The sequence below is a fragment of a genome, unplaced genomic scaffold (genome assembly GCF_019419815.1).
Source record: "Pyrus x bretschneideri cultivar Hongxiangsu unplaced genomic scaffold, Pyrus_bretschneideri_v1 Contig27, whole genome shotgun sequence".
Lineage (NCBI taxonomy): Eukaryota > Viridiplantae > Streptophyta > Magnoliopsida > Rosales > Rosaceae > Pyrus > Pyrus x bretschneideri.
Window position 1 is genome coordinate 4,230,903 of NW_025999579.1, and position 26,682 is coordinate 4,257,584.

A 26,682-nucleotide genomic window follows, 5' to 3' on the forward strand; every position below is an offset into this window, starting at 1 on the left:
TATAGAAAAAAGGATCGAACACAAAGCAATATATGCATAAAGAGATAAGATTACGGGACAGGTTTTCAGAAGCTTGAAGCTCAAGATTTCCGCATCGACCTGTTGTTAATATTAAGTTAATGAATTAAAGGGACATGCTTTGAAAGTGATCTGTCTCTATATGTATAGGGGATTCTTTGCTATCGAATATGCAAAGCATGCATGCCCCAGTAGTGCACAGCATGTGCCATGCTGAAGAAAAAAAGCAGTATCCTAGTTAATACTGGGTCAGTTTTGTAGTCATATGGTCGATGCTTAAATTGCCCTAAAACGTGTTTCATGAATGACAGCATGCCGAATCTGCAACCGGATGTGTAACTTACTCTCTCACTCTAGATGTGTAACTATTTATATACGTACCATAAAAACGTGTATAGATTAGGCATGTCATTCATGCAGTGTGAGACACAAAGGATCATCATCATCTCTCTCTCACAATTACCGACATGTAAGTGGCACGTAATGGACAGTTACGAGATAAAGGCTAAGACCATCTTCAGTCATTAAGGGCTAAACATAGCTCTTGGCTATGTTTTAATCTTCTAAAATTAATATTTTAAAGATTATTTTAAATTTTTTTCATCTTCAATTGTGTAGGGCTATATTTTATTCCCCTTCATATTTTATTACTTTTTGAAGCCAAACTTAGTTTGTCCTGGAGCCAAACTTAACCTAATTCTTTTAGCTCGATTCCTTTTTACCCTTTGGTTGGAGACTAAGTTTGTCAATTTTAGAACTAAATGTGGCCTATAGCCCTTGGCTGAAGATGGCCTAATTAAGGGTGTATAAGGTTGTCATGACCTTATATATAAAAAGGATTAGACAACGTATTAATTCAAACTAGTATGCATCTCCAGATCTGGTGCCCAACTCCCCTTGCATGAGATTTGATCCTCTTTTGACAATTAGCAGTGATAATTTATAGCTACAAGGTTTGTAAAACTCACTAAATAGCTTCATTAGATCAAATGCATTTTGTTGAATCAACAAAATAAGTTAAATCAAAAGGGATCAAACATAACAATTTTGATTAATATCATAGGCTTTGGATCCAGGCTCTAATATAGTGTATATAGTTGAAAAGCACGTGGTCCTTCTTCCCTCAACATTTAGCAAAATGATTGCTCACTTTCAAAACCCGCATGCAAGCTCATCACAAAGTTATTATGAAAGTTTCTTTAACTGGTTCAACATACACCAAGTTATTTAACAAATAATTAAAGGGAAACAAAGCAAAAATGATAAAATGAAGTTGATCGGGAAGAGATGGTGTGATCAGATTCCAGGATATTTGTACAGTTGTAGTCGTTTGAAATGATCAAAAAGATATGCAGCAGCTGCTGAGAGAAGAACAATGAAATGATTAAGAAAACAGATATCAGATGGATTCACTGACCTTCTATTGTATATAGGAATATGGAACCGTTAGTGTACGGTGGAATTTAACGTGGGCACACAACCCACTTTAATTACTCATAGAGTCATATGACAGATGAACTTTTGGGCCCCATTGATTTTGAGTGTCTTCCTCACGCCATCAAACCCTCAAGGTTATCAAGATCGAGCAGCATCCATGGCATGCATGCATGTCACATATATATATATATATATATATATATATATGTGTGTGTGTGTGTGTGTGTGTGTGTGTGTGTGTGTGTGTGTGTTAGATTGATTAGAGCTAGCTCAATTCGAATGTCCCTCGTCCTGATTCATAACCAGCGCGCCAAGCGTTATTTGATTTGGGTTATAACAATATTAGTTAATGTAATACGCACGCGTACATTATGTAGCAATTGATCGATATCTGTATTGTTGGCATATGGTTAGTGGTACTATTGAGTTTATCCCAGGTAAAGGAACCAAGGGACATTGTGCTAATATGGATCATTACTTCCTCTTGTTATCAATTAGTTTTGTAGTGAAACCATAGCTTCTTTTATGAAGGTATCTATATTAGGCTTAAATAATGCCATATGTGACGAAGCGTGTTGAAAGTATGACTCATATATTGTGAAATTAAATGACGCTTAATTGACCCCCGTGTTGAGAGCGTCATTCTACATTAGAGAGTAAAAGACATTGTATATCTTTATAATAAGTTACTACTCTATATATTGTCCAGTAGTTTTATGACATAATCTAAACTGATTTTACTAAAATCATATCAGAATCTTCTTTACAAAAGGCAATGATTTCTTCCTTTTTTAGTTTCTAGGGTATGTAGTACTAGTGAGACTACACTTATCTGTTTGTCTTTCCACAATTAAGATAAATCTACTCATAAAAAAAAATGCAAGTGTTTTAAAGTTTAAACTTTCACTTAACAGTTTAGGAATAATTTTCAAAATCAAACATTTACAAATCAGAAACATATTAGGATGACTAATCAAGAAATGAAACTGTTTAGACTTCTGGAGTTGATAACTCGATCGAAGTCTACGAAAACAGTGGACATATACACGTGCCAGAACGTTGCACATGATTAGGGGGAGGGTGGGAAGAATATATCCTTTGCTTGTAGAAGGAGGGCGAATGGGACCCACACGTTTGGGCCCGCAAGTGGAGTGCTCTTTCGGTATCCTTCTTTATCTAGGACCCAAATATTCTCAGTCTCTCATTCTGTCATGTCACATAAACTGACGATCGTTCAAGTGTTACGACCACGCCGTTATCTCTGACGTATGATACTATGACATCAACGGCCCAAGCTGTCTAATCCTAAAATCCATGATGGCATCAGGGCCGTTCGTTGTGAAGGAAGGCTTTCAGTCAAGGTGAGGTAAGGTGTGGGGCCAGTGTTGGTCCGAGTGCAGACAGGCTAGGGGCCATTGGGGCTGCCACCGACGGTGTTTACATATCCTTGCCGAGTGAGAGAGTGTGTGTAGGGTTAGAAAGCTCAGCAGCTCTACTCAAACACACACACTCGCCTTTTTCTTGTGGCTTCTTCTTCTTGTTATATAGTTCCAACACCAACCCCTCCCACACAATAAGAACCTTCCTCTTCCCATCACTTAGCTACATTCATTCCCTCAGTAGCTCTTTCCTTCATTAACATACTTGTTCTCTCTCTCTCTCTCTCTCTCTCTCTCTCTCTCTCTCTCTCTCTCTCGCTTAGTGGAACTGGAGGGAGCTAAGGAAATGAAGTGTGTATGAGGGAAAAATTTTGGTTAAAATTGTTGCTTCTGCTTGGACTCTCTCTCTCTCTCTCTCTCTCTCTCTCTGGGTTCGGCTAATTTTGTTTGATGGGTCATAATTCTCTGCAAGTTTGCATGGATTCATCTGACTGGCTACAGGTACGTTGTACTTCATCATCACCAATTTGTTTATTTCTGTTCTGTTTTTGTTTTTGTTTTCATAGCAGACATTTTAATTTAGTTTAATTTATATTATGTGACCACTAGCTCCATCCTCAGTTCATCATGAGTTCGCACCTGAAAATGCAATATATTGAAAGCGCCTAATATATATTTGCTAGCAGAATAACTAATATACATTTTTCCTAGAATTTAAGGACCAAAGTATCTTATAGACAGCGCTGTAATGCCATGGAAAATGCTATTATTTTAGCTAGTGATGAGATGAGACAACCACATTCATAACCAAAGAAGTCTATAATTTTTAGCTAGTTGGGAAATGTGGATAGGGTAATATCGAAACTCTCATTGATAACCTAAAAACAAAATAACGTCATATAGGGAAAAAAAAATTCCCATCAGAATTTTTATTAAATTCATAAATATGAGCATAATGTGAACAATAGTTTGATGAAAGTAGAGTAGTTTCGACTGTGCCGTTTCTTTTTTTCCCCCCCTCAAGTTTCCAATTTTCTTGAAGCTATTTTCACTAAATGTTAGTAGTACTTTCTAGCTAGCTTTATGTTGGCTTGATTAATTGATATGCAGCGGAAGGACAAAGAGTGTCGCCCTAAAATTATTAAGTGATGGAGTACAAAAATAATATTTTCTGACGCAATCTCCTAAATTCCTTTCCATGTCTGCAGGGAACGATTCGCGAGGACTCTCCGATGGATTCGTCCTCGCCGTTATCCGGTGACATGTTAACGTGCTCAAGGCCGTTGGTCGAGCGGAGGCTGAGGCCCCAGCACGACCAAGCCCTCAAGTGCCCTAGGTGCGATTCCACCCACACCAAGTTTTGCTACTACAACAACTACAGCCTCTCCCAACCTAGGTACTTTTGCAAGACCTGCAGAAGGTACTGGACCAAAGGCGGGACGCTCAGAAACATCCCCGTCGGCGGCGGGTGTAGAAAGAACAAGAAAGTTTCTTCCAAGAAACCCAATGATCAGAGCCCTTCATCGTTGATGAACCAACACCACCACCCCGGATCATCTTCGTCGTCGATATCTCACATCCCAACTGATCTCCACCTTTCTTTTCCTGATCAGATGCAGTTCTCACACCTCAATAACTTGATGCTTGGAAGTAATATGAACCCTAGTAGCTTCATGGACAATAGTAACCCTAGACCGATTGATTTCATGGAGAGCAAGTTGGAGGCTATAGTGGAGAATGCCAGGAACTATGATTTCATGGGGGGTGGTGCTGATTTGGGTATGATGGGTGGATATGGAAATAATATGGGTGGAGTTAGTCATGGATTAGATCATCAGTCAAGCTTTCATGGCATTTGCTCATCTCCATTTGGGATGTCATCACTTGATGGGCAGAATGGTAATTTCATGGACAGTTGCCAGAGGTTAATGTTGCCATATGATCAAGCAAATCATGAGGATCATCATCAAATTAATGCAATGGATATGAAACCAAACACGAAGCTCTTATCGCTTGAGTGGCAAGACCAAGCTGGTTGCTCTGACCTTGGAAAGGACTCATTTGGGTACCTCAATGGCCTAGGATCATGGAGCAATGTGATGAACAGTTATGTCCCCTCCACAACAAATCCATTAGTCTAATTAAGTAATTAGGCGTGATTAGTGACTTCAATTAATTATAAATCATCTGCATTGAGATCAGTAGGTTATTTACTACTACTACCACTGCATGCACTGCTAGTTCTCTATGCATGTATGTGATGAGTCGACATCACATACATGCATATAGGTGCCAAAATATCACATTGCCGATTCTCAAGATAATGTACGTCTTTTAGAAAAACGGTTTAATTTCTTTGTGTTTTTCCTTTCTGTGGGGTGGTTGGGTTGGGCAGTGGTTATGTATGGAGGTGGCATTGCTTTCATCTTTATTGACTTAACAAAGAGTGTGTGAATGGGAGCATGGAGAGTCCAAAAATGAGTACTGCATTTGGCTGCAAGATATGATTGGTTTTTGTTGTATTATTAATTTTCTTTTTGTTTCTTTCTTTTTTGTCTTTGGTCTTTCTTCCAATTTGTTGTACTCATTGGCTGCAAGTGAAAGACGATTCAAAGGTCCAGGATTTGTTGTAATACCGAGGAAGATATAGTGGTGTTTCTTTATGGTCTAAAAGTTTAATTAAATATAGATTATGTGTTATTTAGTACTTAATCAGTAGTCTTAATTATCTCTTTTTCATGTGCAATTTGTCTCCATGGTCGATGTTAGAAATTTTTCAATTTGGCAAACCAAGTGTCATATTAAAATAGTTGTTTTTTTTTTGAAATCTTCAACCAATTCTATTATTACACATGATATACCAAACCGTGTGTCCAACACACTGAAAAATATCTCAAATCGATGGAGATTGGAGTGTGTTTAAGTTATAAAGTGTTGTAAACTGCCTTTCTGGTTGGGAATGGTTGAGACATAAAAGGAGAGCAAACCAGAGTTTTCAGTGAAAGCAAAACTTACTATTTAATCTTTGAGTTTTGAGTTCTTTCTTGCCATGAGGACCCCATTGTTGGTGTAAGAAAATAGACATGGAAGGAGAAGAAAATTTTAGCACAACTTGTAAGAAAAAATAGTAACACAAACAAAGTTACTAATTGGCATTATAAAAGAGAAAAAACTCCTAAGTTTACTTGATAATTAAGGTTTTTTATTTATAATTTTTTGCCCTATGGATCAGACTTGAGTTGAATAATTGAAGAAGGTTTATTTTGTAAAAGCCTTGTCATGGTATATATAATATAGTTATGTAGGCAAAAAGTTAGGTGGGGCATGCAATGCGCTCGACACTAGTACATTCATGAGATTTATGAATATATAAGACAAGAATAATGTTATTTGGCTCACATTACTTGTATTAGAGATGCAGTCAATGATGAAATCAATAAATATGCTCCAAATAACAGCGCTCTAACTAGAAACCTTCTTAAGATTATATCTGCCACCGTTGACTGCGACAAGTCTCACGTTTCCAAAAATATTACCCACTCTCACACTTTTGATTGTTTTGTTAAAGTTCTTCTAGACTTGGCCATCAGGCATAAGAGAATTTGTAGCTCAGTCGGTTAAGAGTGTTTAGCCACACACCTCAAGTTGTGGATTTGAATCTCGAGATTAGGCTCAACTCTTAAATGGGTAGGTTTTCTTAATTGGTTTGGGGGTCTTGGGGCCTCAGAATTGGGTCTAGGAGTAAACTATTGTGTCCACCAGCCCAGAAACCTTGGACACAAGTAGGCAAATCCACCCTCAGTAATAGGTTTAGTTGGGTCCAATAGTAACCCGAACCAAACCATATACACTTTTCCAGTCATCTCCTACGTATTTTTTTGGCTTTCTCTGCCTCATTTCGCTCTCCTGGAGTTGGCTGCTGTTTTCGCTCGCACTTACAAAGCTACGGTGAGTTTCTTCCTTGTGGGTTTCTCTTAAATCTTTCCTATTCTTTGGAATATCCTTTGGTTTTGTTGAATTCAGATGATTTTGTTTTCTTCTATGGAGGTTTTTGAGTTTTATGAGAAACCCAGAGCCATATTACGAGTTTGTAGTAAAAAAGGGTAAATTTTGTACGAAACGATTAGGGCGGGATTTTTAAGCTAATGGGGTTGTTAAATATTGTGGTTAGTTTGTTAAAATTGATAGCTTTTGAGCATTATTTTCTGGGAAATTGTTTGTTTTCTACGAGCCATTGTCATTGCACGCCACACGTTTGTGGAAATGCCCCTTTGAATTCTCCATTAATTTTAATTCTCTCCTGTTGTTGTTTTTTTATGTTAGATATGTACATTGACATGTAACATGATCCTGAAGCTGTAGACTTAATCAGTCTGCAGAAGGACCGGTGATGCATTCGTAAAACTTACAATGATAAGGAATGTTCTTCCTTTTGCTAATTGAAGTTTCTTCTGTTTTTATTTTCCTCCAGACAGGCGACTTCTCGACATTTTCCATTCGGTTCAGATTGTGCTATATAAACCCAATGGTGCAACTTGGTTAATGCAGATAACAGCCTTTTGAGCTATCTTTCATTCTATGAGGCAATTTTTCCATTGATCCAAAAAGAACCATGAGGCTCATTGCAGTTGCCAGATCTTTTCGTGCCCGTCCCACTCTCCCTGAAACAACTGGTCCTTTGCAGTTTCGTTGCTTCCAACCTGATTTTGTGCCCCGGGATCCCAATGCCAAGCCAAAAAAGTACAAATATCCGGCATTCTATGACCCGTACGGTCCTAGGCCTCCACCTTCAGATAAAATCATTCAGCTTGCTGAGCGAATTGCAGCACTGGCCCCTGAAGCACGGCGCCAACTTGGTCCTACTCTTGCTGAGAGGCTAAGGCATCCGAAGCTGCAACCAATATCGACAGAAGGCTTGGACTTGGGTTCACAGGGAGGGGCAGCTGGTGGTTCAAAGGCCGAGGAAAAGAAGGTGGAGAAAACGGCTTTTGATGTGAAATTGGAGAAGTTCGATGCCGCTGCAAAAATCAAGGTGATCAAGGAAGTGAGGACATTTACCAATCTGGGATTGAAGGAGGCTAAGGATCTTGTCGAGAAGGTACCTTGCGTGCTTAAACAAGGGGTTACCAAAGAGGAAGCAAGTGACATAATTGAGAAAATAAAGACGGCTGGAGGAGTTGCCGTTATGGAGTAGCATTCGAAGTTGTTTTATTGTGTTCCTGAAACGATTTGCATTGTTGTTTCTGCTCAATCGGGTTTCATGATCTCCGGAAAGTTGTTCGCGATTTTCGAATATGAATTTTCTGTTGTGAATACAAATTTGATATGAAGCCATAATTTTGTGACTCTTCTGCAAAAGCTTGGTTTGAAATAAGCTTTCCAGCTTTGTTTTGGAGATTGAAACACTGCTCGACTATTTTGACGTCCGGCGTGGGAGGCAGTCCTCTGCCACCACCACTGAAAACCAAAACTCCGGCCAGGCTGAAACTGAAAGATAACGGTCTAAACAGAAAAACCTAACGGTCCGGCCTGTTTTAAGTTACAAACCATAAACAAACCGGTCTAAACAGCAAAACCAAATCGTCCGACCTGTGTGATATAACTCATCATTGTTTTAAATTCAGCTTCGTTCACTTTGCAGCCCAAACATAAACAAGAACCCCAAACACAACCATAAGAAAAATCCATACAACAAAAAACCGAATTACTAGAGAGAACCGAGTGATGAAATAACACTACAAAAGGGAGGGAGGGAGGGAGGGAGAGAGAGAGATGAAATAACGAAAAGCCGAATTACTAGAGATACATAGAGGTTCGAATGCAATAGGTCATTTGCCTATGCCATGACATGCAATAAATTACAAAGGTTCCAATTCTAACATTAATTCACCTACAGAGCCTGCCCGAAGGAGTCACTCCCTACATTTACAGACAACGCATATAAGACTTCCATAACCTTCAATTCCAATTAAGAGAGGAAGAAGAACCAGTCATGGAGCTCACCTTCTGCAGGAGGGCCTTAATTTCACACTCCAGCTTTGCTCGCATCTCCGGAGAAAGATTGTCTCCTGAGTTCTCCAGCATTGATGTCATCATCTGAAGATTCTGCCTTATGAAGTCGAGGCGAGGTGCCTTTTCAGGCAAACTTGGAGAGGCTAGACCTGTGGGGAGAGACCAACCTGGTTCTAAAACCCTGGACACAGATGGAAGATGGAAGAGCTTGTAACTAACGAGGTTTCCTCCGAAAGGGTTGTCCTTCTCTAGACTCCGAAGTGCTTCTCCAGCATCAGCATTTTCCATGAATACAACCTGGGCACTACCAGGATCTTTCAACATCTGTGTCTCCGACTCCTTCAAAGGTCCAAACCGACAAAATGTTGAAATCAAATCATCTTTTGAAGGCATTGCTACTCCTGGGGAAAAGTTCAACATAAGAGCAGTTGCCAGAGCCTTATCATTAATCTGAGCTTTACCATTATTCACATCCAGTTTCCGCTGCATAGCGGTAGCTTCTCCTTTTCTCCTCCTCCTCTTCCGCTCTGGTTTAATTGGAGGCGTAAGGCCATTAAACTCTTGACATGTCTTTCCCAATAAGTTGCATTCAGCACTACTTCCATTCAAATCTGGAATACCATCAGCCGGAGGCTTTGGTTCTGCTTTCTCCTTTCTCTTTCTCTTTCTCTGTGCAGGCCTAGTTTCAGCTGAGAGTAAGCCAGTAATCTGTTTGGGGTCCAGGCATGACAAAGCTTGAGGAGAAACCCGCAGATCTACAACCAAAGAACCAGGTTTCACATTGTTTACATTCACATCTACAAAGCCAGCAGGGATATTAGACTTCAAATGCTCTGAAGCCGTTTCACTCCCTAACCTATTTTCTAACAAAACTTTACCTTCAGAAGCAGCAGTGCCAATAGCCTGTTGATCATCACCGAGAAGGCCAGGTAGAAGATTGTTCCCATTTAAATCTGGAATTCCTGTAGTTTGTTTATTCTGCAGACACACTGGACTTGCTACATCATCGATCTTTCTATTCTTTTGCTTACCACAGGGCATGAGAGGGTGTACGTCCAACGACTCTTGCACCAAAAAGCTATCAGGGGTGATGCCAATATTCACATCTGACAGTCCAGAAAGGGATTTAGTCTTCAATCTTCCCAGATTTGGTCGTCCCCTTTTCTTTGTACCAGTTGAAGTGCTTTGAACTAGATTTGGTATGCTGGCAGTGTCTTCGCCCTCTGGATGCTTCAACTTAGACTTTCTCCTCCTTTTCTTTGGTTCAGATTTTGCCTCGTTCTGACTGCTATATCCCAACAGGTTGGGGTTAGCATCTTCCTGACCAGCCATATTGTTACGATAGGCTTCACAAATAGATTCATCATGAAATACTGAAATCCTGAATCTAGAAACAAACCAGGCAACTGAATCAAATGTCTTATTTTCGTTCGGATATAGGCAGTTGACAGCTGTAGAGTAGATTTCAGAAAGCAACTCAGCAGAAGATGCATTTATTAAGTTTGGGTCACCGGATATGTTACTTTCACCTGTAAGCCTTTTATACCACTTTCTCCAGAACTTCTCACCAGTAAATTTAAAATTAGAAGGCGATCCACTAGACTGGCTGGCATCAACATTTGCAGCCACTCCCTCATCATCCATTTCAGCAGGCAATCCCTTCTGTCCCAAGTTTATGTACGGGTAAGACAAGTACCTGCTCTTCTTCCGTTCTTTTGATTCAATGCCTTTTTCAGTCATTCCCTCATTTCCAACATCACCATATTCAAAGTCAGAATCCCTCTTCACCTTTCTCCTCCTCAATTTTGAACCTGAGATGAAACCTTCATCAGCAATATTGTCTCCATCAAAAACCTTGTCTAACAATTCATTTCTTCCATTCTTCTGAGAGTTATTTAATGGTGTGCTTTTCAAGAACACTTCATCTAGCTCAGTATCTCCATATCCAACCCGAATGTCGACATTACGTTTAGCCATTGACTTGCAATCAGCACCATCTTCAGCATCATTTGTTTCCCGGAGTAGATGCATAGGCAGTTGGCTGTGCCCTATGGAACAGTAGAAGGCTGATAATTGATTTCGTTTGACAACAAAATCAAGTGTGCCACCTATGGAAACAACCAGTGCAAGATTTTTGAGATGCGCAAGAAACTCTGCAGAATTAAAATGATCAACTGAAAATTCACCAAGTTTGCCAGATTTGCGGTCAGGCATGGGAATTCCTTTGTTAGATTCTGCATCACTGGCTGACAGGTGGTTTTCTTTCAAAACACACATACAAGTCATATTCAATTTTACAAGCCGACCAAACTCTTCGAGTGCTTTCTCAACAGCTCCAAGGAATATTCTAGCCTTGCTTTGCCCCGACATCTGCTCAAAGTACTCACGAAAAGGTTTTAGTTGGTATGGATGGCACCATGCTACATGACTCATCCCAAAATATCCAACTAGTAGACAGCCCCCTGGATCCCCACTGGCACCAAACTTTGACGCATATACTGGATCATATATTTTACCAGGCCACCATGTCTGGGTTTTGGTTTTAATCCATACAATGTCACCCACAGAAAAACCATAGCCTTGATAATCAAAATCCTTCTCCTGTTCATCATGTCCAAATTCTTCTACAGTTTCTGTACCTGCAAATCCAGGACAACTTGCCACCTGAAGATCATCTGGTGGATGGCCACTAAAATCCACAAACAGTGATATACCATCATCCGAAACTTCTATCTTCTTGCTAGATGAGTCAACCCCAACTAAGTCAATCCCATTCAATCCCAATGCTTTTCCTTCATTCATACCATCATCATAATCAGCTATCTTCTCAACTCCATCCTCTTCATTATCAGTACCACCCAAGTCCTCTAAGTTCCCGAGATTCCTGTTCCCATCTGACTCTGGCTCCGCAAAATCCATCTGAACGTCATTTCCCTTATCTGATGGCAATCGTTGGGAACCCATTTGAGCATCGCTTTCCACATCAACTCCACCCTCTTCATTATCATTACCACCCAAATCCTCAAAGTTCCCGTTCCCATCTGACTGTGGCTCCACAAAATCCGTCTGCACGTCATTTCCATTATCTGATAGGGAATGTTGGGAACCCATTTGAGCATCGCTTTCCACATCAACTCCACCCTCTTCATTCTCATTACCACCCAAATCCTCTAAGTTCCCGTTCCCATCTGACTGTGGCTCCGCAAAATCAATCAGAACATCATTTCCTATTTCGGATGGCAACCTTTGGGAGCCCATTTGAGCCTCATTTTCCCCACCAACCCCACCATTAAGCCAACAAGCCTCCTCAACCCCAACACCATTCATGCAACTATTAAACATACCAGAAACTGCATCCATACCCAACAATCCCAAATCCTCTCCTTTATTACCATCCAGGATTCCTTTCTTGGCTTCCACCGCTTGAGTCACCCCTTCCACATAACCAAGTGCCGCATCATTACCGGTAACACCAACTCCTTCTCCACTACCTCCCAAAATTCCAGGAAATGACTCCAACCCAGTACAGTTCTCACTCCACCCTAACAACTCAGATGCCCCTTCTAGGGTTTTACCACTAGGGTTTTGATCTTCTAGGGTTTCTGGGGTCTTTGGCCTCTCCATTGTCTACAAATTCCTAACAAGTCCACCGATTTTTCCCAACATCAAACCTAATGAAGAAAAAAACGAAAATAAACAAAAAAGAACAAAGCTTTGTTATCATCACTAAAAAAATTCAGCACCCAAAAAAAAACAAAAAAAAAAACAAACAAAATTTTTAGGGCAGAATGATAGCAAAGACCTAAATATTAAATAAATTTCTTCTCTAAAAAATTAAAATTTAAGACCCATAACTACCAGAAAGAAATTACAGAAGAGGAAACAATGAAATTACCTCAAGAAAAATGTATGATTGCTCCATGAGTGCTGAGCCTGTGTGATCCGAGACGAACCCTAAGCTGGAATGGTGGGTCGGCGCGTGAGATCCTCGAGAGTTACAAGTTTTGAGGAATCTATGGGGAAAAGGCCAAAGAGGCGAAAGATGCGTATCGAACTGAATGAGAGAGAGAGAGAGAGAGAGAGAGAGAGAGAGAGAGAGAGAGAGATTGAGTGAGTGAGTGTGAGTGAGTGAGGGAGAGAGTCGCTCTCGGCTATGTTGTAGCAAAATGTCGGTATTTAAAGGTGGTTTTTGTGGCCTGCACGTCCTCTTAGTACACGTGAGAACGTAAGCACTCTAGACTTTAGTTAGATTTTTTGAGTAGATCGATATTTTTGCCGTAAGCGAGAAGTTCGATTAAGTCACATAATGAGCAACTTAATTTAGTATTGAATTCACCATCCACGAGATTCGAACCTAAGACCTCTCACTTCTAAGCGAAGAGGAATACCACAAGACTATAGTACTGACTGACTAGACTTTTGTTAGATTTGAGTCTTTTTTAGCATGATGTATATTTATTCCATAATTTTTAGAGTTATTGACTCTGTTTTGACGTATCGTTTGATTCGAAGATTAAAAGTACATTATCGCCTCGTACGGTTGCATGAAAGGGAGATTAATTATCACTAATGTGTGGTAGAAATAACACATTATCATGGTTAACTCATATAGCACACGTTTAAATGAAGACGACAACATTACTGCTTGACCCATTTATTTCATAAAGTAGCTTAACATCAACTAATTAGCCTCCAATGTAATTTTCTTCTCGAATATCTTCAAACATCAAAGAGATTACTCAACTAGAACCATGTAAATTCACAAGGATAAGAATTCAATAACTAATTATTATGGTTAGTCGATCCTGTAACTTAATGCAAATTCACATTGATAAAAGAAAATGTTCTAAGAGAAATCAAGGGAGAATTTCCAATCACAATTCGTAGAAACAAACTATAGTTGAGCAACTCGTAAATTTGATCAAAATATGATAAGAGTATAGTCGGAGTATAACCTTTTTTTGGTAAACTAATCGGAGTATAACCTTCACAAAGAGCTAACCATAATATTTTATAAGAATTATAATTGAAAAAGATGCGGATCCATAAAATCCGTAGGATGTAAATCAGGACCGCACATTTAAAAGCATGATTTTACGTAATCAGAAAAAAGTTCCAAGATATAAACTAGTTGGTCGCAGTATATAACCTTTGGTGACGATTTCAGTTCTTTTTCGTCGTACTTTAGTTTTGTCGACGACATTATTTTGTGTCAAATTTGTTTGCACAATCGAAAAGCCGCATCCTTTCGGATGCCAATGAACAAATACATAACATACAGAGAAGAGAACCATTAACCCCGCCACTGAATCGGGGTCCTTGTAAATCTGCATACAATCATAGTCTTTAATCGTTTTTGTATCGAGCGGTTGTATCCTAAGATCGAGACCTCCCATGGCTTACAACCGGGCGCTACAAGATGATGCGAACCGGAGCTTTTAACTTACTGGTTCGTATCTGCAAACACAGTCGTATATGTTGCCTTGGATCAGTTTTTGGGCCAGCCTTCGATTCTTCACCATTGCAAGCTGCATTAGAAGTTGTTCTTGTTATTGCAGTGTAAAAGAAAACGTTAGAATCCTATTGCGGGTTGGATCAAAGTTCACTTGGTTCACTATCTCTAACGGAAACATCACACCAAGGTTAATACCGACAACCATTGAAATCCTCACCTTTAACGCATCACATTTAAACTTTGCATTAAAGTTGGTATGAAGAGACCTGCCCATCCCTTCCAAGATAACCTGCATGAATAGTATTCAGTCAATAGAATGATTCAAAGAGTTTTTCTAACTCGTTCTGTTTTTTTCTTCGGGTGTTTATCATGTTATGAGTAATGCTTGACAATGGTTTTAGTAGTTTGAACAAGGATCATACCAAATCGGCCTCTTTTGCAGCAGCAGCTAGCTCAGAGCTAACCTGCCGTAAGTCTATACAAGGACTGCCGCAACCATTCTCAACAACCATCAATGGAACTGAAGATGAATTTCCCTTGGAACCGTCTAGAGTGCTAACCATTGCATCGACAAGTAAACCTCCTGCTTCAGCAGCTCTGCGAAGAATGTCACAATGCTGTTGACTAGAAGAATCAGTTTCTTTTTGCCTCATCATTTTATATATACGAAAGAAAGGCTAAAAGACTTAATCATGCTTGTGGACTGACCTTGGCAGATTCGGCAACAATTTCAGGAAGCTCCATTGCAGTTACATCATTTAGAGCTGGGAGGGAGTTGGCAACCAAGACAACCTGCAAAATCAATCTTATTACGATGTTTTCAATGCACAACTTAATTAGATACGGAATGAGCCTTGGCAGCAAAACTTACTTCCGTTCCATGTCGGAGAAGTTCCCGTGCTAGGGGCAGCATTCCTAGAATAACGTCAGCACCCGCGTTATCCACAAATAGCAAAGCTCTTTTATGTGGACGAGGTTTTTTATCTCCAGATCCTAATATTCTCTCTTTGAAAACATCAAAGTCATCCACCTGCATAAAGATTAACAGCTCTTTTACATTCGAATACCCAATCGGCAAGTAATTTGAAACAACTGAAAGGACAAGGGAACTTTGTTTTGAATCCACTTACGCGCCAAGGTCTTTGCATCTTATTGCGGCTCATTCTATAAATTTCAATAATCGTTCCTTTGTGATAGAGATCCACGCAGGCACGGGATCCCCAGTCGAAAATGTTTGCAGCAAGGACACCTTCAATAAGGGTAAGTAGTCTTGCTTCCTGTAAATTAAGAAGATTTCGAATGATCAGAACAACAGTTCAAAACGTGCCAGTTGGAATGGCTCAACTGTGCTGGAAGGAACAAACTAAACCGTCTGAAAATGTAGCGAGGTGCCCACAACAATTTATATTTACCACAGTTCAACCATAATAGAGTAGGCTTCCATACTCTTTAAACTTTTGCAAAGACCGAATGAAAGATGAATAGGATAAATATCAACTGATACCTTAATGGCATTTGGTAACCACCATATTGAATGAAGAACAGGAATTGTACCTCACTCATACTATCAAGCTCCATCAGCAGATCGGCTAAAACAGCAAGTGATGCCTCATTTTCCCTGTTGCATTCGTAAACCAGGAGAGGGTTAGAATCACTACGAGTTAAGTATATGAAACAATGACTTTCATCAGGCAAGACCTTCTTTTACACTATTTAAAGACTTTCTTTTACCTTTGTTTTATACTTCTATACGCGTCAACAAATTGGAACTCCCTCAAGCATTCTTCTCTTAGTTCCAATAGATTTGCCAACCCTAACTTTCCATATGCAGCAGGCTCCTCCATCAACCTATACAGCCAGTTGGAAGATGTTAAATGGAATAAGTGCAAATAAAAATCTCATTGATCTCCAAGAACATATTATTTTAGAAAAAAAAAAAAAGGTTTCAGACAGGATACATGATAGCATTACAAACTTGTACGCACATGTATGACGCACAGAACCAGGAGTTTCAAGCTTTATAACAGACCAGAATGTTATATAATACAACAAATATTAGATATAATTTCTCATAGCATAGATACCGTGCCAAATGAGCAGAAAAAGCACGAGCAAAAGCATCGCCCCTTCTTTTAGCATCATCCGTTCCACCTTCACTTGCCACTGCCTAACATAATCAGTCATAAATCAATAATGAAAATGTATCCAATCTGAATTTCTGTTTGCATTAATATTATCAAGGAAGATTCTAAATACACAATGAGCACTAACAAAATGGAAATGCAAAACCGCATAAACAAAAACCAAAGAGAAAGTGAACTTTTCAATATTTTCCACATTTAACTATAACTGACGGACACCCGGTTGCCTATAAAACTTTAGACAGTAGAAAAAAATAGAGTTCTATGAAACAGATGCTCTAGCTGATGCTATGTTTACCTTATCAACGAGGTCTGGTAGATGCTCTGACAGCACAGTGAACCAGTACCTATAACACGAAAGACACTCAAATTACCCATAACAAACTAATCATTCATAAATTTGGACATAGACAATTTCAAATAACACATTATAGTTACTAGCGTTGTGCAGATGGACTCTTGAGGATTTCCAAACAAAAAGAAAACTAACAGCATGTACTCACTCTAACTCGCCGTGATCTGAGAGATCGATAGTGTTAGGCTCATACCTGTAACATCAGAAAAACAAACAAAACAAGTATTTAGTGTAAAAGGACATGTAAGATTAAAAAAACCAAAATAGTGTAAGACTCAGCACCAATCATCAAATCCTGGTAAAAGACGTGCCCCACGGCTGTACCAAACATATTAGTGTCTCACTTGTATCATTGTAAAGGATACCAACACACTGAGTGAAACTGTCGAAGTTCCAAAAAGCACACTTTGTGAGGATAGGACATACGGGAAGGGTGATCATGGAACTCCACTCTATCAGAGAGGTATAGTTACCATCTAATCTAGGCCCCAGCAACTATATTTGCAGGGTAGTGATCAATAAAAATCTATAAGTTGACTTACGTTTTTGGGTCCGCCAATAATGGAAAGACTTCCAACGTGGGTACCAGATGTAGGACCCCAATGTTTAAAGCACTTGCATCAGAACGGAGAGTACCTCCTTTGGACGAAGGAACTTCAAAGCCTCCAAGTCCAGTAGTTCCAGGAGGAGCCATTGGTGCTGGAGCAATAATCTCAGTCCCTTTCTGAACAAACTTCTCCATCCATGAAATCTGCAATCAAGGTTTCTGACTCACTTAAGTTCTAAGATTTCTTGGACATACTTGAAAAGACAAAATTGTCCGAAGACTAGAATTCCATTACAGAGCATAGTATAATCATTTCCCTTTTTTTTACAAGAAACCCAAATTTTACTAGTAAAGAAATTGATACAAGTAACATGAAAAAGAACAAGAACATCAAATCCCGGACAACAAAGACCTAAAGTACCATAAGATTAAAGCTCCTCTCATTAGGGAATGATATATAGGAGCATTCATGGTGAGACCAGTAAAAAACAATGGCTTGTAGCCTTGTACATACTGAAGAGTCGATAACAATCAAGGGCGGAGGTAGAATAAGCTGGGGTGGGCTATAGCCTAGGGTAAATTTTGGAATTTCAAAAAATAGCATGCAGCTCTATAAGCCAAAGTTTTCTAGTTTGAAACTAGCACAACCTTCTTTTATAAAATTAGCCTACCTCGAACAGAAAAAGAAAAGTAGCTCACCCCTACAGACTTTCCTAGCTCTGTCCTTGATAACGATGGAAACCGCAGCTGATTGCTCAACCTTTCCTATTCCTATGGTCCAAACTCTAGCAGCTCTTATGGTATTTCATCCATAGATTCCTACCCTTCTGCCTTTTAGCCAAGTTGGCCTTTAGAAAGTATATATGCACCTGTATAGTTGCTCCAATAATCTAATCTTCAAAGATGCCTCAGTTATTTATTTATTTGGAAAAGTATAAAAAGATGTGATTCTAGAGAATCATTGTAGTGGAGTCAAATTTCCAACTCTAATTTGCTTCTCTCCCCGAAAAAAGCTGTGATGCATTGCGGGACATTTTGACATTAAACTTGTTAAATTTTTTTCAGACCGATAAATTAAAGCTGAATTCATGCCTTCCCGAAACTAAACAAGAGAAAAACATACGACCCAGATCCATTATTATCAGAGAATCAGCAGCTTGGGGTCAGGTCTTTTCAACTCTGATAACATTTTACCTTCTCGTTCAAATCCCCAAGTGGTGGACCATGAATCTTTCCTCCGGTATATGCACCGCCCACAGGAAATCTTTCAACTAAATGATGGACCATCAAGTCATCAAGACCATGCTTTTCATAGCTCATAAATGCACCTAAAGCTCCCAGAAAACCTTCATGTCTCAAAAACATTGCTTGTGCATCTCCATTTGACCTAAAAAACACATGATATTTTCAAACTTTACGATAAAACAGTAAACAAATTATACTCAATATCAAAGACAAGGAAGAAGAGGAATAAAAGTCTAAATCTTGATAAGAAAATTGTATGTGTACCAGAACTGAACCGCAAAGGAGATAGTGTCCATGGTATAAGCATGACCCCTTATGAAAAAACCTCCAAAATATATTCGCTTCAGACCAAACCGTAGTGCATTTAGATAAGCTATCTGCACAGCAGAACAGTCCAATCAGATCTACCAAAATTAGCACATCTATTAGTTCTTTAGAACAAAAATTATTGTTATCATTTTTAGATTTCATGTACTCGACAGAGGTACAACATAAATTGCATTTTCATGGCATAATCTTGTAACTGCAGAGCACACCTGGCCAATATTATAAGAAATCATTCGTAAGAGAGACAGTGATATATCTTCAGGGCTGTAGTCTTCAAGCTCCTTGTTTTCTGAAATAGCCTTCCCAAAACTAGAGGCGATGGTTGATGCAGATAGACCGATCTATAACATGTTTTATGATTAGGGATTCTTAGTCTCACCACTAGATTAAGAAAATTTGCATAATTCATGATAATCAATATCAAGATTTCTGACTAATTTACAGCTCCAAACTTCAAAGTAGTGTTCTCAACAGAATAGACAATCTGCATACCTTTGAGTAGTCCATACCACCATAAATGTCCCCAACAAGCATGTCTATAGCACCATTGTCTCCCCGTTGACTCAGCTCTAACAACTCATCGAAACTGATAAGGGAATGAATTAGTCAAAGACCTGGACAAACTTTCTAGAAAGAGATGAGATGAAAAATAGAAAGCAACAAAAAGTTAATCAGAAGGAAAAAAAAAACCTTTTGCACTTTGTTAACAGTTTTCCCAAGCCCCAATAAGTACCGCCACCAACATTTGTTCCACTTACCCGCTGAAATTTGCCATCTCCATCAACCTATAGCAACGCAGATTAATTGATAATTAATAAACTCAACAAGCCTCCAGAATTCAATTAACAAAAAGAAAACAAAAGAAAGAGTTACCTTAATTATACTAACACCGGACCCAATGTTAACTAGAAGATATGGGAATAATTCATTCTGGTCAATCTGCACAAACTCTTTCTGACCCTCCATGTGTGTGAAAGCTTCATGACGAATTGCCTACTAGAATCATGGTAGAACATCTAATTACCTCTTAGAGAAGTATGGTTATGATGGAGGAAAGAAGGCAAAAATGTACTAAAAGTTAATATGATTAGAGTACTTGATGGCATCCCTATATGGTACCCAGACAATTTATCAGCAAGCCATGAATGAACAATCTCATGATAATTCCAAATCACCATCTTTCTTTTCAGACGATAATATATTCAACACTTAAACGACAGAACTCCCATATTCAAGAAGAGATATGAGCAATTGAGAAATCAAATAAACACTAAATGCCAGATTTCTCGAATAAGGAAAAATCTCTAATATCACAAATAAAGTGAAACAAAAAACCAAAAATTAAAGTTTGTTTTTCTTGGTAACGTATGAACTCAACTCAATTTTACTGATAGAGGCAAAGTCAACACCCAGGAGCAGAGAATTAGAAGTTTTGAATGTTCTTACCGGAAAACTAATGGACATACAAGAAGTTCATATCATTTTCAAACAAAAATACACATCAAAAGGAGGAAAAAAACCTAATCCATAAGAAAATGTTATCTTGTATCAACACCCACCTTGAGTAGAAAATTTGCTCCAGATACTAGACAATTCATTTCGTCTTCTTTGTCAAGACTAACCCCAAGCCGTTCTTTGAAGAGGTCCGCAAACTTGTATGCCCCACCACCTGTAGCCTTCAGGCAAGAATTCATTCATTGATATTAGTATGATCCCCAAAAATACACAGAAATAATGGATTTCTAAAATACATAACAAGATCGATAAACACTTATATTACCTTGATTACGGAACTTTCATTGGTTGGGGCATCAGGATTCCAGATCCGAGCATCCATTCCTATCCACAATTTGTCTTTCTTAGAACACAGGTATATTATTTTGCTAAAAATTGACACAGTTACATAAGGATTCAAGCATAAATATCATACAAGTTCGAGAAATCTACCATGCTTGGCTATTGAATAAAACAACTGAAACAAGAGAAAAGAACATCCAGAAAAATATACCACCACGGTGAAGCTGCTTAGAGTAGATGAAGTCTAAGCACTCGTTAATCTTGTTTGTCTCAAACTTCACAAAATGAAGCCGCCCACCTAGAACAGGGTAGCTTCTCCTACTACCTTTTGATATTCCCAACCTCTCCTTCAAAGTTTTCTTCCTTTTATCATCAATTGATTGGCCTTCATGTCTTGAGAAATACACCAACTTGATGAGAGATCCTGCCATTAACCATTAAACAGCTTAAAACATCGATCTTTATAAACACACTAAAACAGTTTTTTCGAACTCAAAATTTACATGCGATCCCACACAGCCAGGTACTGATCACAAATTCACAGTTAAATTTAAAACACCAGAAATTATAGCACCAACGATCACAATAAGCAGTTCACACTGGATATAGCATGGCATGCATAATCTCCCTTTCTCTTCACCAAATCAAACATATCTTTATACATGCCATATTGGGGGAGGGGGAGATCAAACACGAGACCTCCATGCATTGGTGAACGCACTTAACCAACTGAGCTACAAGCCCCTTCCTCCAACAGATCAAACTTCTACTTTCCTTAAAAAAAATGATCACTTTAATCTAAAAAGCTAAGCAGAGAACAAAAGAAAACACAACGCATGCACTGAAAACTAACACCAGAATTACCAAAAGCTAACCAATAAAACAGAAAATTTAGAAACCAAAAACCGCAAAGACATTTCAAAAGCAAGTGATTCAAGTGAAGAATACAAATTATACCTCCAATGTCCAAAGCCAAGTGAGACAAGTCATCAGACTGATTAGGCAGAAGAATTGTGGGGTCCCTCTCTTCAAAATTCCCTTGAATGGCAGCTTTGCTGAGGTCCAACTGAGGCCGGGAACCCGACCGGTGAATCGAATTTCCGGTGGCCGGAGCCATATCCCTCTCACTACTACTTTGACCAACCTCTCCTCCTTCTGTTCTAATCACCGCATGGGACTCTAAAGTATTAATGTTTTTGTCACCACCTTCTTCCTTCTCTCTCTCTTTTATATCGCTAGTTCCAAAACCAGCCATTAATCCAAAAATTCACCCCCTCCCAACCTCTCAACTGCTTCCCCTTGGCCTATGTGTGCCCACTTTGTCCTTCTCTGTACTAAATAAACAATTAATTAATTAAAATTTGACTGAACAATTAAGAACATTGCTTTAAATTTACAAACTTTGAAGCTATTTACTGATTCAGAAGAAAACCCTTGTGACAAGATTCAATATTTCAATTAAAATTTCTGAACTTGGGGACCCAAGTGAAAAATAGGATGAAATTATCAAGCTTTTAAATGTATCTGGACCACCTCAGACAAATTTTACATCAAATGGTAAGAAGAAACATGTAAATTATGTAATTAAAAAACAAAAAGGAGAAATAAATGGACCCAGAAGATTATAAATAAATAAATAAACAATAAAAAGGTTAAAAAATTTGATTAGGTGAGAAAGTGGGAGGGAACTGATTGAACTGGAAATGTAAACAAAAAAACAAATCAAATGCGGACCTTAAAAGTGTGAAACTTTGAATCCGAGAGGAGGGAAGACAGCAACACAGTAATACGAGGATTTAGGAGGGGAGATTATGAAGGATTGGTTCTTTTCCTTGTAGGAGATGTGGGGCAGTCAGCAGCTTTTGTGTCTGTCTCCGGTTTGTGATCGGTTTTGTTTGGTTCCTCCTGCGATTTGCGGGCTGGGTGGTGTAAACTTACTCGCATAAGAAGCGCGTGAGAGTTGCGAGAGTTGCGCTGATTTCGCGCCCCGCAGCATCGATTTATGCAAGAGTTGAATTATTGGTTCATATGCCATAAACTACCATTATGACTATCAGCTCTATAAGTTCATAGTCTGTAAAAAAAAAAAAAAAAAGTGATGGTACTTCAGGGTTATTCATCTTTTTGGGGTTTGGGAAGGTTGCGGAGAATTTCATTTTCTCACATTTTATTTTTTTTTTTTGTTGGAGAGTCTCAATCCACTATTATCATTGAGGTACTTATTATGGTTCTGGCTATATAAGTTTACCTTGTTTTTTTTGGATGCCATTTACCAAGTCTTCTACTTCTTAATTTAAATAACATTAGTATATGGGCACACACAAAGTGTGTGAGAAATTTTTTTTATTTTTATTTTTGAAATAGAAGGAGAGAGAGGAAGAGAGTAATAAAGAATGTGGGAGTACGATTTTTTTTTTTTGTTAAATTAGATATATGTTATAATTACATATATGTAAGGCTTTGGAAAAAAAAAAACAAAATTTAGTTGTGTAAAATTATATTTCTCTTCCATATTTCTTATTCATATTCTGTTTTAATTAGAAGGTTAAACTAGTAAATTCATAGGATTTTAGTTGACAATAAGTGTTTTATTAATTAGTAAAGATAACCATGACATCCTGCTTTTTTTTTTTTTTTCAAAAGTCAAAGATTCTAACAGTTAGATAATAGACAACATCGATTAATTTTCTCATATATGAGTTCTTATTATCTTGTTCAGTTAGCTTTGTTCGTAAAAATCTATATAGTATATTTTTGTTTGAGTTATTAGCATATAGCCCATTTTTCAACCAAAACAAAAATCAATAAATTTGTAAATTGTAACATTGTAGAGGCAAGACTCAGAAATTGTCAGGTTCCAACAGGATCATTGGCGATACAATATTGGAGGAAACTGAAAAGTTCTAACTTCAAACCAGGGGCGGCTTTGATCCAAAAAATATTAGGGTGTTCATATTCAGATATGATTATATTCATTTATGATTTTGTAAGCTTTTAAATACTTACCATATTCAGCTCTCTTTCAAAAACGTTATCACCAGCAGCAATTGTTTGCGATCATTGCTGTTATGTGGGCTTTAGGGAAAGCAATAATTTTAGTGATTCATTTCAGTTAAATGACTTAAGCTACTGAGTTTTTAAAACTTCGAAGTACGGCACTGAAATGTTTAAGAACTAAAATCTCATGACCTACTTAAAAAACACCCAAAAAAACTTAAGGAAAACTAATGAAAATGGTTTGAAAACTTTGAATTTTAATGATAAAGACAAAATAAAGAGTAAAGTGAATAGTATCAAAACTGATTTTTTAATGTGAAAATATGATTTTTCATTAAAATGAACAGTATCATAAGTTTTTCGTTAAAGTTTCCAAAAACTTAAGGTACAAAAACCCTTTTTTATCCTTCTTTTTTTTGGTAATCCCATTTTTTATCCTTCCATTTATAAAACATGTAAATGTTTGGATCACTTCCATCTATTCTGGCGCTTGGCGTATTGGTTCGGCAGATTCACTCCAACAAAGAAGAGAGGACAACCTACTAACATTTTCACCACCAAACGCCGCTTCACCAATCCACCTTCGTCGCAGGACCCAGAAAATAGAGACTCGACTGCGTTTTGGAGTTCGAATAAGCTGGAGGAGTATGAACATGTTAACGATTCATATGAACACGTTAAATGCCGCCTTCATATATTTAATTTACATTATACATAAAAAATAAACTTGTTTGTTCATACAGCCGCAATTCCACACGAAAAGAAAACAAAGGGTTCGAGGAACGCTAATCTGTACCACCATTATTATAACATCTAGTAAACAACCAAGAGGTGGAAAACTATACCCTATACATTTCAGCATCATTTCAAATGAGAGAAGAATCAAGCATTGACAGCCTTCTCCGCAGGAGATGGCTCTGTACCGCCAGTTTTTTTGGTTTGCTTGGCTTGATAGTCTTTAACAGCTGCCTTAATGGCATCCTCGGCGAGCATGCTGCAGTGAAGCTTCACTGGAGGAAGTGAAAGATGTTTTGCAATCTCTCTGCAACGACATTCAGAAGAACCAATTGAAACAATGAGCAAAAATGTGTGAAGAGAATGACACATACTATCAAGGCTTCCAGCAGAACAAGTTCTGAGCAACAGCAAACCAGACCTCAGACAGATAACATAAATCACTAAGGCAAAGGCCGGTAAGAGGACGGTTAGCTGGCAAAAGGGGCACCAAACAAGGCTATTCGACTAAGCAGGACAAAGGAAACACGGTAAAAATCCCACCTTTTGTGCATAGTATCGAATCAAAGTTCACAATAAACACTTACGAACCAAATTAGCATACAATTGCCATTGACAAGTATTATACATGTAAATATAAGTACTGAAAGAGTAAAACCAGCATGATGCAAACCAAAAATACGCACTCAACTAGATATCCAAGACCATAATGTTGACAACAATATCAGCGAAATATGAACAAAAGAAATTCGATAAGAATATAGGAGGAAAAGCAGAACTCACGTGTTCTTAATCGTCAAGACTTCCTCCATTTGTTTCCCCTTCACCCATTCCGTAGCTGAAAGAAGATACAAACCCAGCATTAGACAAATTAAATCGAAGCTATCTGTCCAGAAAGAGTCATATTCACCAAATTACGACAAAAAACTATGCAAGGTAAGCATCATATGCCATGATACAGTAACAATTATTCATCTTAAACCTATAAAAATGTTACAATTCCAAATTTATTGGCTTCAAAGAAAGCGGCAACACAACGGATTTGTTTCAACGGGCGAAAATCTCCCATTACCCCAAAGTGTGCATGCAATTGATTGATTACTGATACAGGTACTAGGATGAAATGCAACCATGCAGGAGATAATCAAATTAATCATACATCAACAAAATGTCTTATACGAATTGCAATGAAATACGAAAACTCGGGAAAATGTATGAATTCAATCTAAACGCCTGGAAATTTTAATTGGCAACCCAACAGAACAAGTTATAAGCTCAAAATTTACACATGCTTATGCGTACCTCAAACTAAACCAACAAAGCACCAAATAATTCAGTCAATAGACACTACAGTCCTTAGGATGCTTCAAATTCCGATTGCTATTAAAAAGATTCATTCTTTGTCCGCCCCAAAATTTTCTAGGCAACCAAATAGTCAATAACATAAACAAATATCTGAATATATACACATATATACGTGACTAACCGACAGAAGAAGAAGCAATGGCCGATCCACACCCAAAGGTCTTGAAGCAAGCATCAACAATCTTTCCCGTACCGTCATCGACCTTAATCTGGAGCTTCATCACGTCGCCACAGGCTGGAGCGCCAACGAGCCCCGTGCCGATCGTCGGATCATTCTTGTCGAACGTTCCGACGTTGCGGGGGTTGTCGTAGTGGTCCACCACCCTCTCGTGGTACATACGTGGCAGGCTTAGGACCGCCGGTGACTGAGCCTCCGGCGACCCCAGACGGCCGCCTTGGAGAACCCTCTTCGCCGCAAGTCTCAACATTTTTGCTTCGCGGTTGCAAAATTTTCAGGGTGAAATATCCGGTTTTTGTGAACGAAGACGGAGAGAAATTGGTTAATTACAAAAGACTACGATATTTGTAGATTCCGATTTTGGAAGGCGGTTTGGTTGTGGGCACGTGGACGGCGGAGATTGTTTTAAAATGTGATATGACAGATGTTTAAGAAAGCAAGTTTCCCAGATTTCTGGATGAGCTGGTGGATAAGTGATAGAGGATTTTTACCGGATTCTCTTTGTAAAGATCTGGGAATTTTTTAATCATATTCGTTTATCGTACATTATGCGGTCAATTTTTGTTAAATACTGTTTATGTTCAACTTTAAATAAAAAAATTACACAATATACGATGAATAAATATGATTAAAGTATTCCTCATCCTTGCAAAGAGGAGATCCTCCTGGCAAGTGGACGGTGGAGGTTTCGCTC

At 38.5% G+C, this 26,682-nt stretch overlaps 5 protein-coding genes across 7 annotated transcripts; 2 read left to right on the forward strand and 3 right to left on the reverse strand.

Annotated features, from left to right (window-relative positions):
* The first annotated feature begins 2,915 nt into the window (after positions 1-2,915).
* On the forward strand, positions 2,916-5,546 carry LOC103953018 (dof zinc finger protein DOF5.6). The gene is made up of 2 exons (XM_009364743.3): positions 2,916-3,335; positions 4,043-5,546. The coding sequence occupies exons 1-2, from the start codon at positions 3,285-3,287 to the stop codon at positions 4,973-4,975; spliced, it is 984 nt and encodes a 327-aa protein (XP_009363018.2). The 5' UTR covers positions 2,916-3,284; the 3' UTR covers positions 4,976-5,546.
* A 1,078-nt stretch (positions 5,547-6,624) lies between these two features.
* On the forward strand, positions 6,625-8,171 carry LOC103953017 (50S ribosomal protein L7/L12). Of its 2 annotated transcripts, XM_048587829.1 has the most exons (3): positions 6,689-6,782; positions 7,158-7,221; positions 7,306-8,171. In XM_048587829.1, exon 3 carries the CDS (start codon positions 7,447-7,449, stop codon positions 8,026-8,028), a length of 582 nt encoding a protein of 193 aa, XP_048443786.1. In that variant the 5' UTR covers positions 6,689-6,782; positions 7,158-7,221; positions 7,306-7,446; the 3' UTR covers positions 8,029-8,171. The 2 variants fall into 2 exon arrangements, with proteins under 2 accessions (XP_009363017.2, XP_048443786.1); XM_009364742.3 differs by lacking the exon at positions 7,158-7,221 and having other exon boundaries at positions 6,625-6,782.
* A 436-nt stretch (positions 8,172-8,607) lies between these two features.
* On the reverse strand, positions 8,608-12,996 carry LOC103953013 (serine/threonine-protein kinase ATM). Its single transcript, XM_009364735.3, has 3 exons — positions 12,742-12,996; positions 8,838-12,517; positions 8,608-8,753 (listed from the first exon to the last, which is right to left on the reverse strand). Exons 2-3 carry the CDS (start codon positions 12,468-12,470, stop codon positions 8,721-8,723), a joined length of 3,666 nt encoding a protein of 1,221 aa, XP_009363010.2. The 5' UTR covers positions 12,471-12,517; positions 12,742-12,996; the 3' UTR covers positions 8,608-8,720.
* Positions 12,997-13,967: 971 nt separating this feature from the next.
* Positions 13,968-22,634, reverse strand: LOC103953015 (pantothenate kinase 2). 2 transcript variants are annotated; one of them, XM_009364737.3, is made up of 23 exons: positions 22,448-22,634; positions 21,671-22,042; positions 20,925-21,137; positions 20,697-20,755; positions 20,476-20,592; positions 19,790-19,909; positions 19,607-19,701; positions 19,409-19,502; positions 19,126-19,257; positions 18,854-18,966; positions 18,539-18,731; positions 17,340-17,548; positions 16,946-16,990; positions 16,741-16,789; positions 16,386-16,468; positions 16,033-16,149; positions 15,856-15,919; positions 15,432-15,578; positions 15,173-15,331; positions 15,010-15,093; positions 14,724-14,918; positions 14,519-14,590; positions 13,968-14,374 (listed from the first exon to the last, which is right to left on the reverse strand). In XM_009364737.3, the coding sequence occupies exons 2-23, from the start codon at positions 21,966-21,968 to the stop codon at positions 14,285-14,287; spliced, it is 2,748 nt and encodes a 915-aa protein (XP_009363012.2). In that variant the 5' UTR covers positions 21,969-22,042; positions 22,448-22,634; the 3' UTR covers positions 13,968-14,284. The 2 variants fall into 2 exon arrangements, with proteins under 2 accessions (XP_009363012.2, XP_009363013.2); XM_009364738.3 differs by having other exon boundaries at positions 21,671-22,047.
* Positions 22,635-24,379: 1,745 nt separating this feature from the next.
* Positions 24,380-26,313, reverse strand: LOC103953016 (iron-sulfur cluster assembly scaffold protein IscU). The gene is made up of 3 exons (XM_009364741.2): positions 25,932-26,313; positions 25,229-25,283; positions 24,380-24,752 (listed from the first exon to the last, which is right to left on the reverse strand). Exons 1-3 carry the CDS (start codon positions 26,236-26,238, stop codon positions 24,593-24,595), a joined length of 522 nt encoding a protein of 173 aa, XP_009363016.2. The 5' UTR covers positions 26,239-26,313; the 3' UTR covers positions 24,380-24,592.
* Between the last annotated feature and the right edge of the window lie 369 nt (positions 26,314-26,682).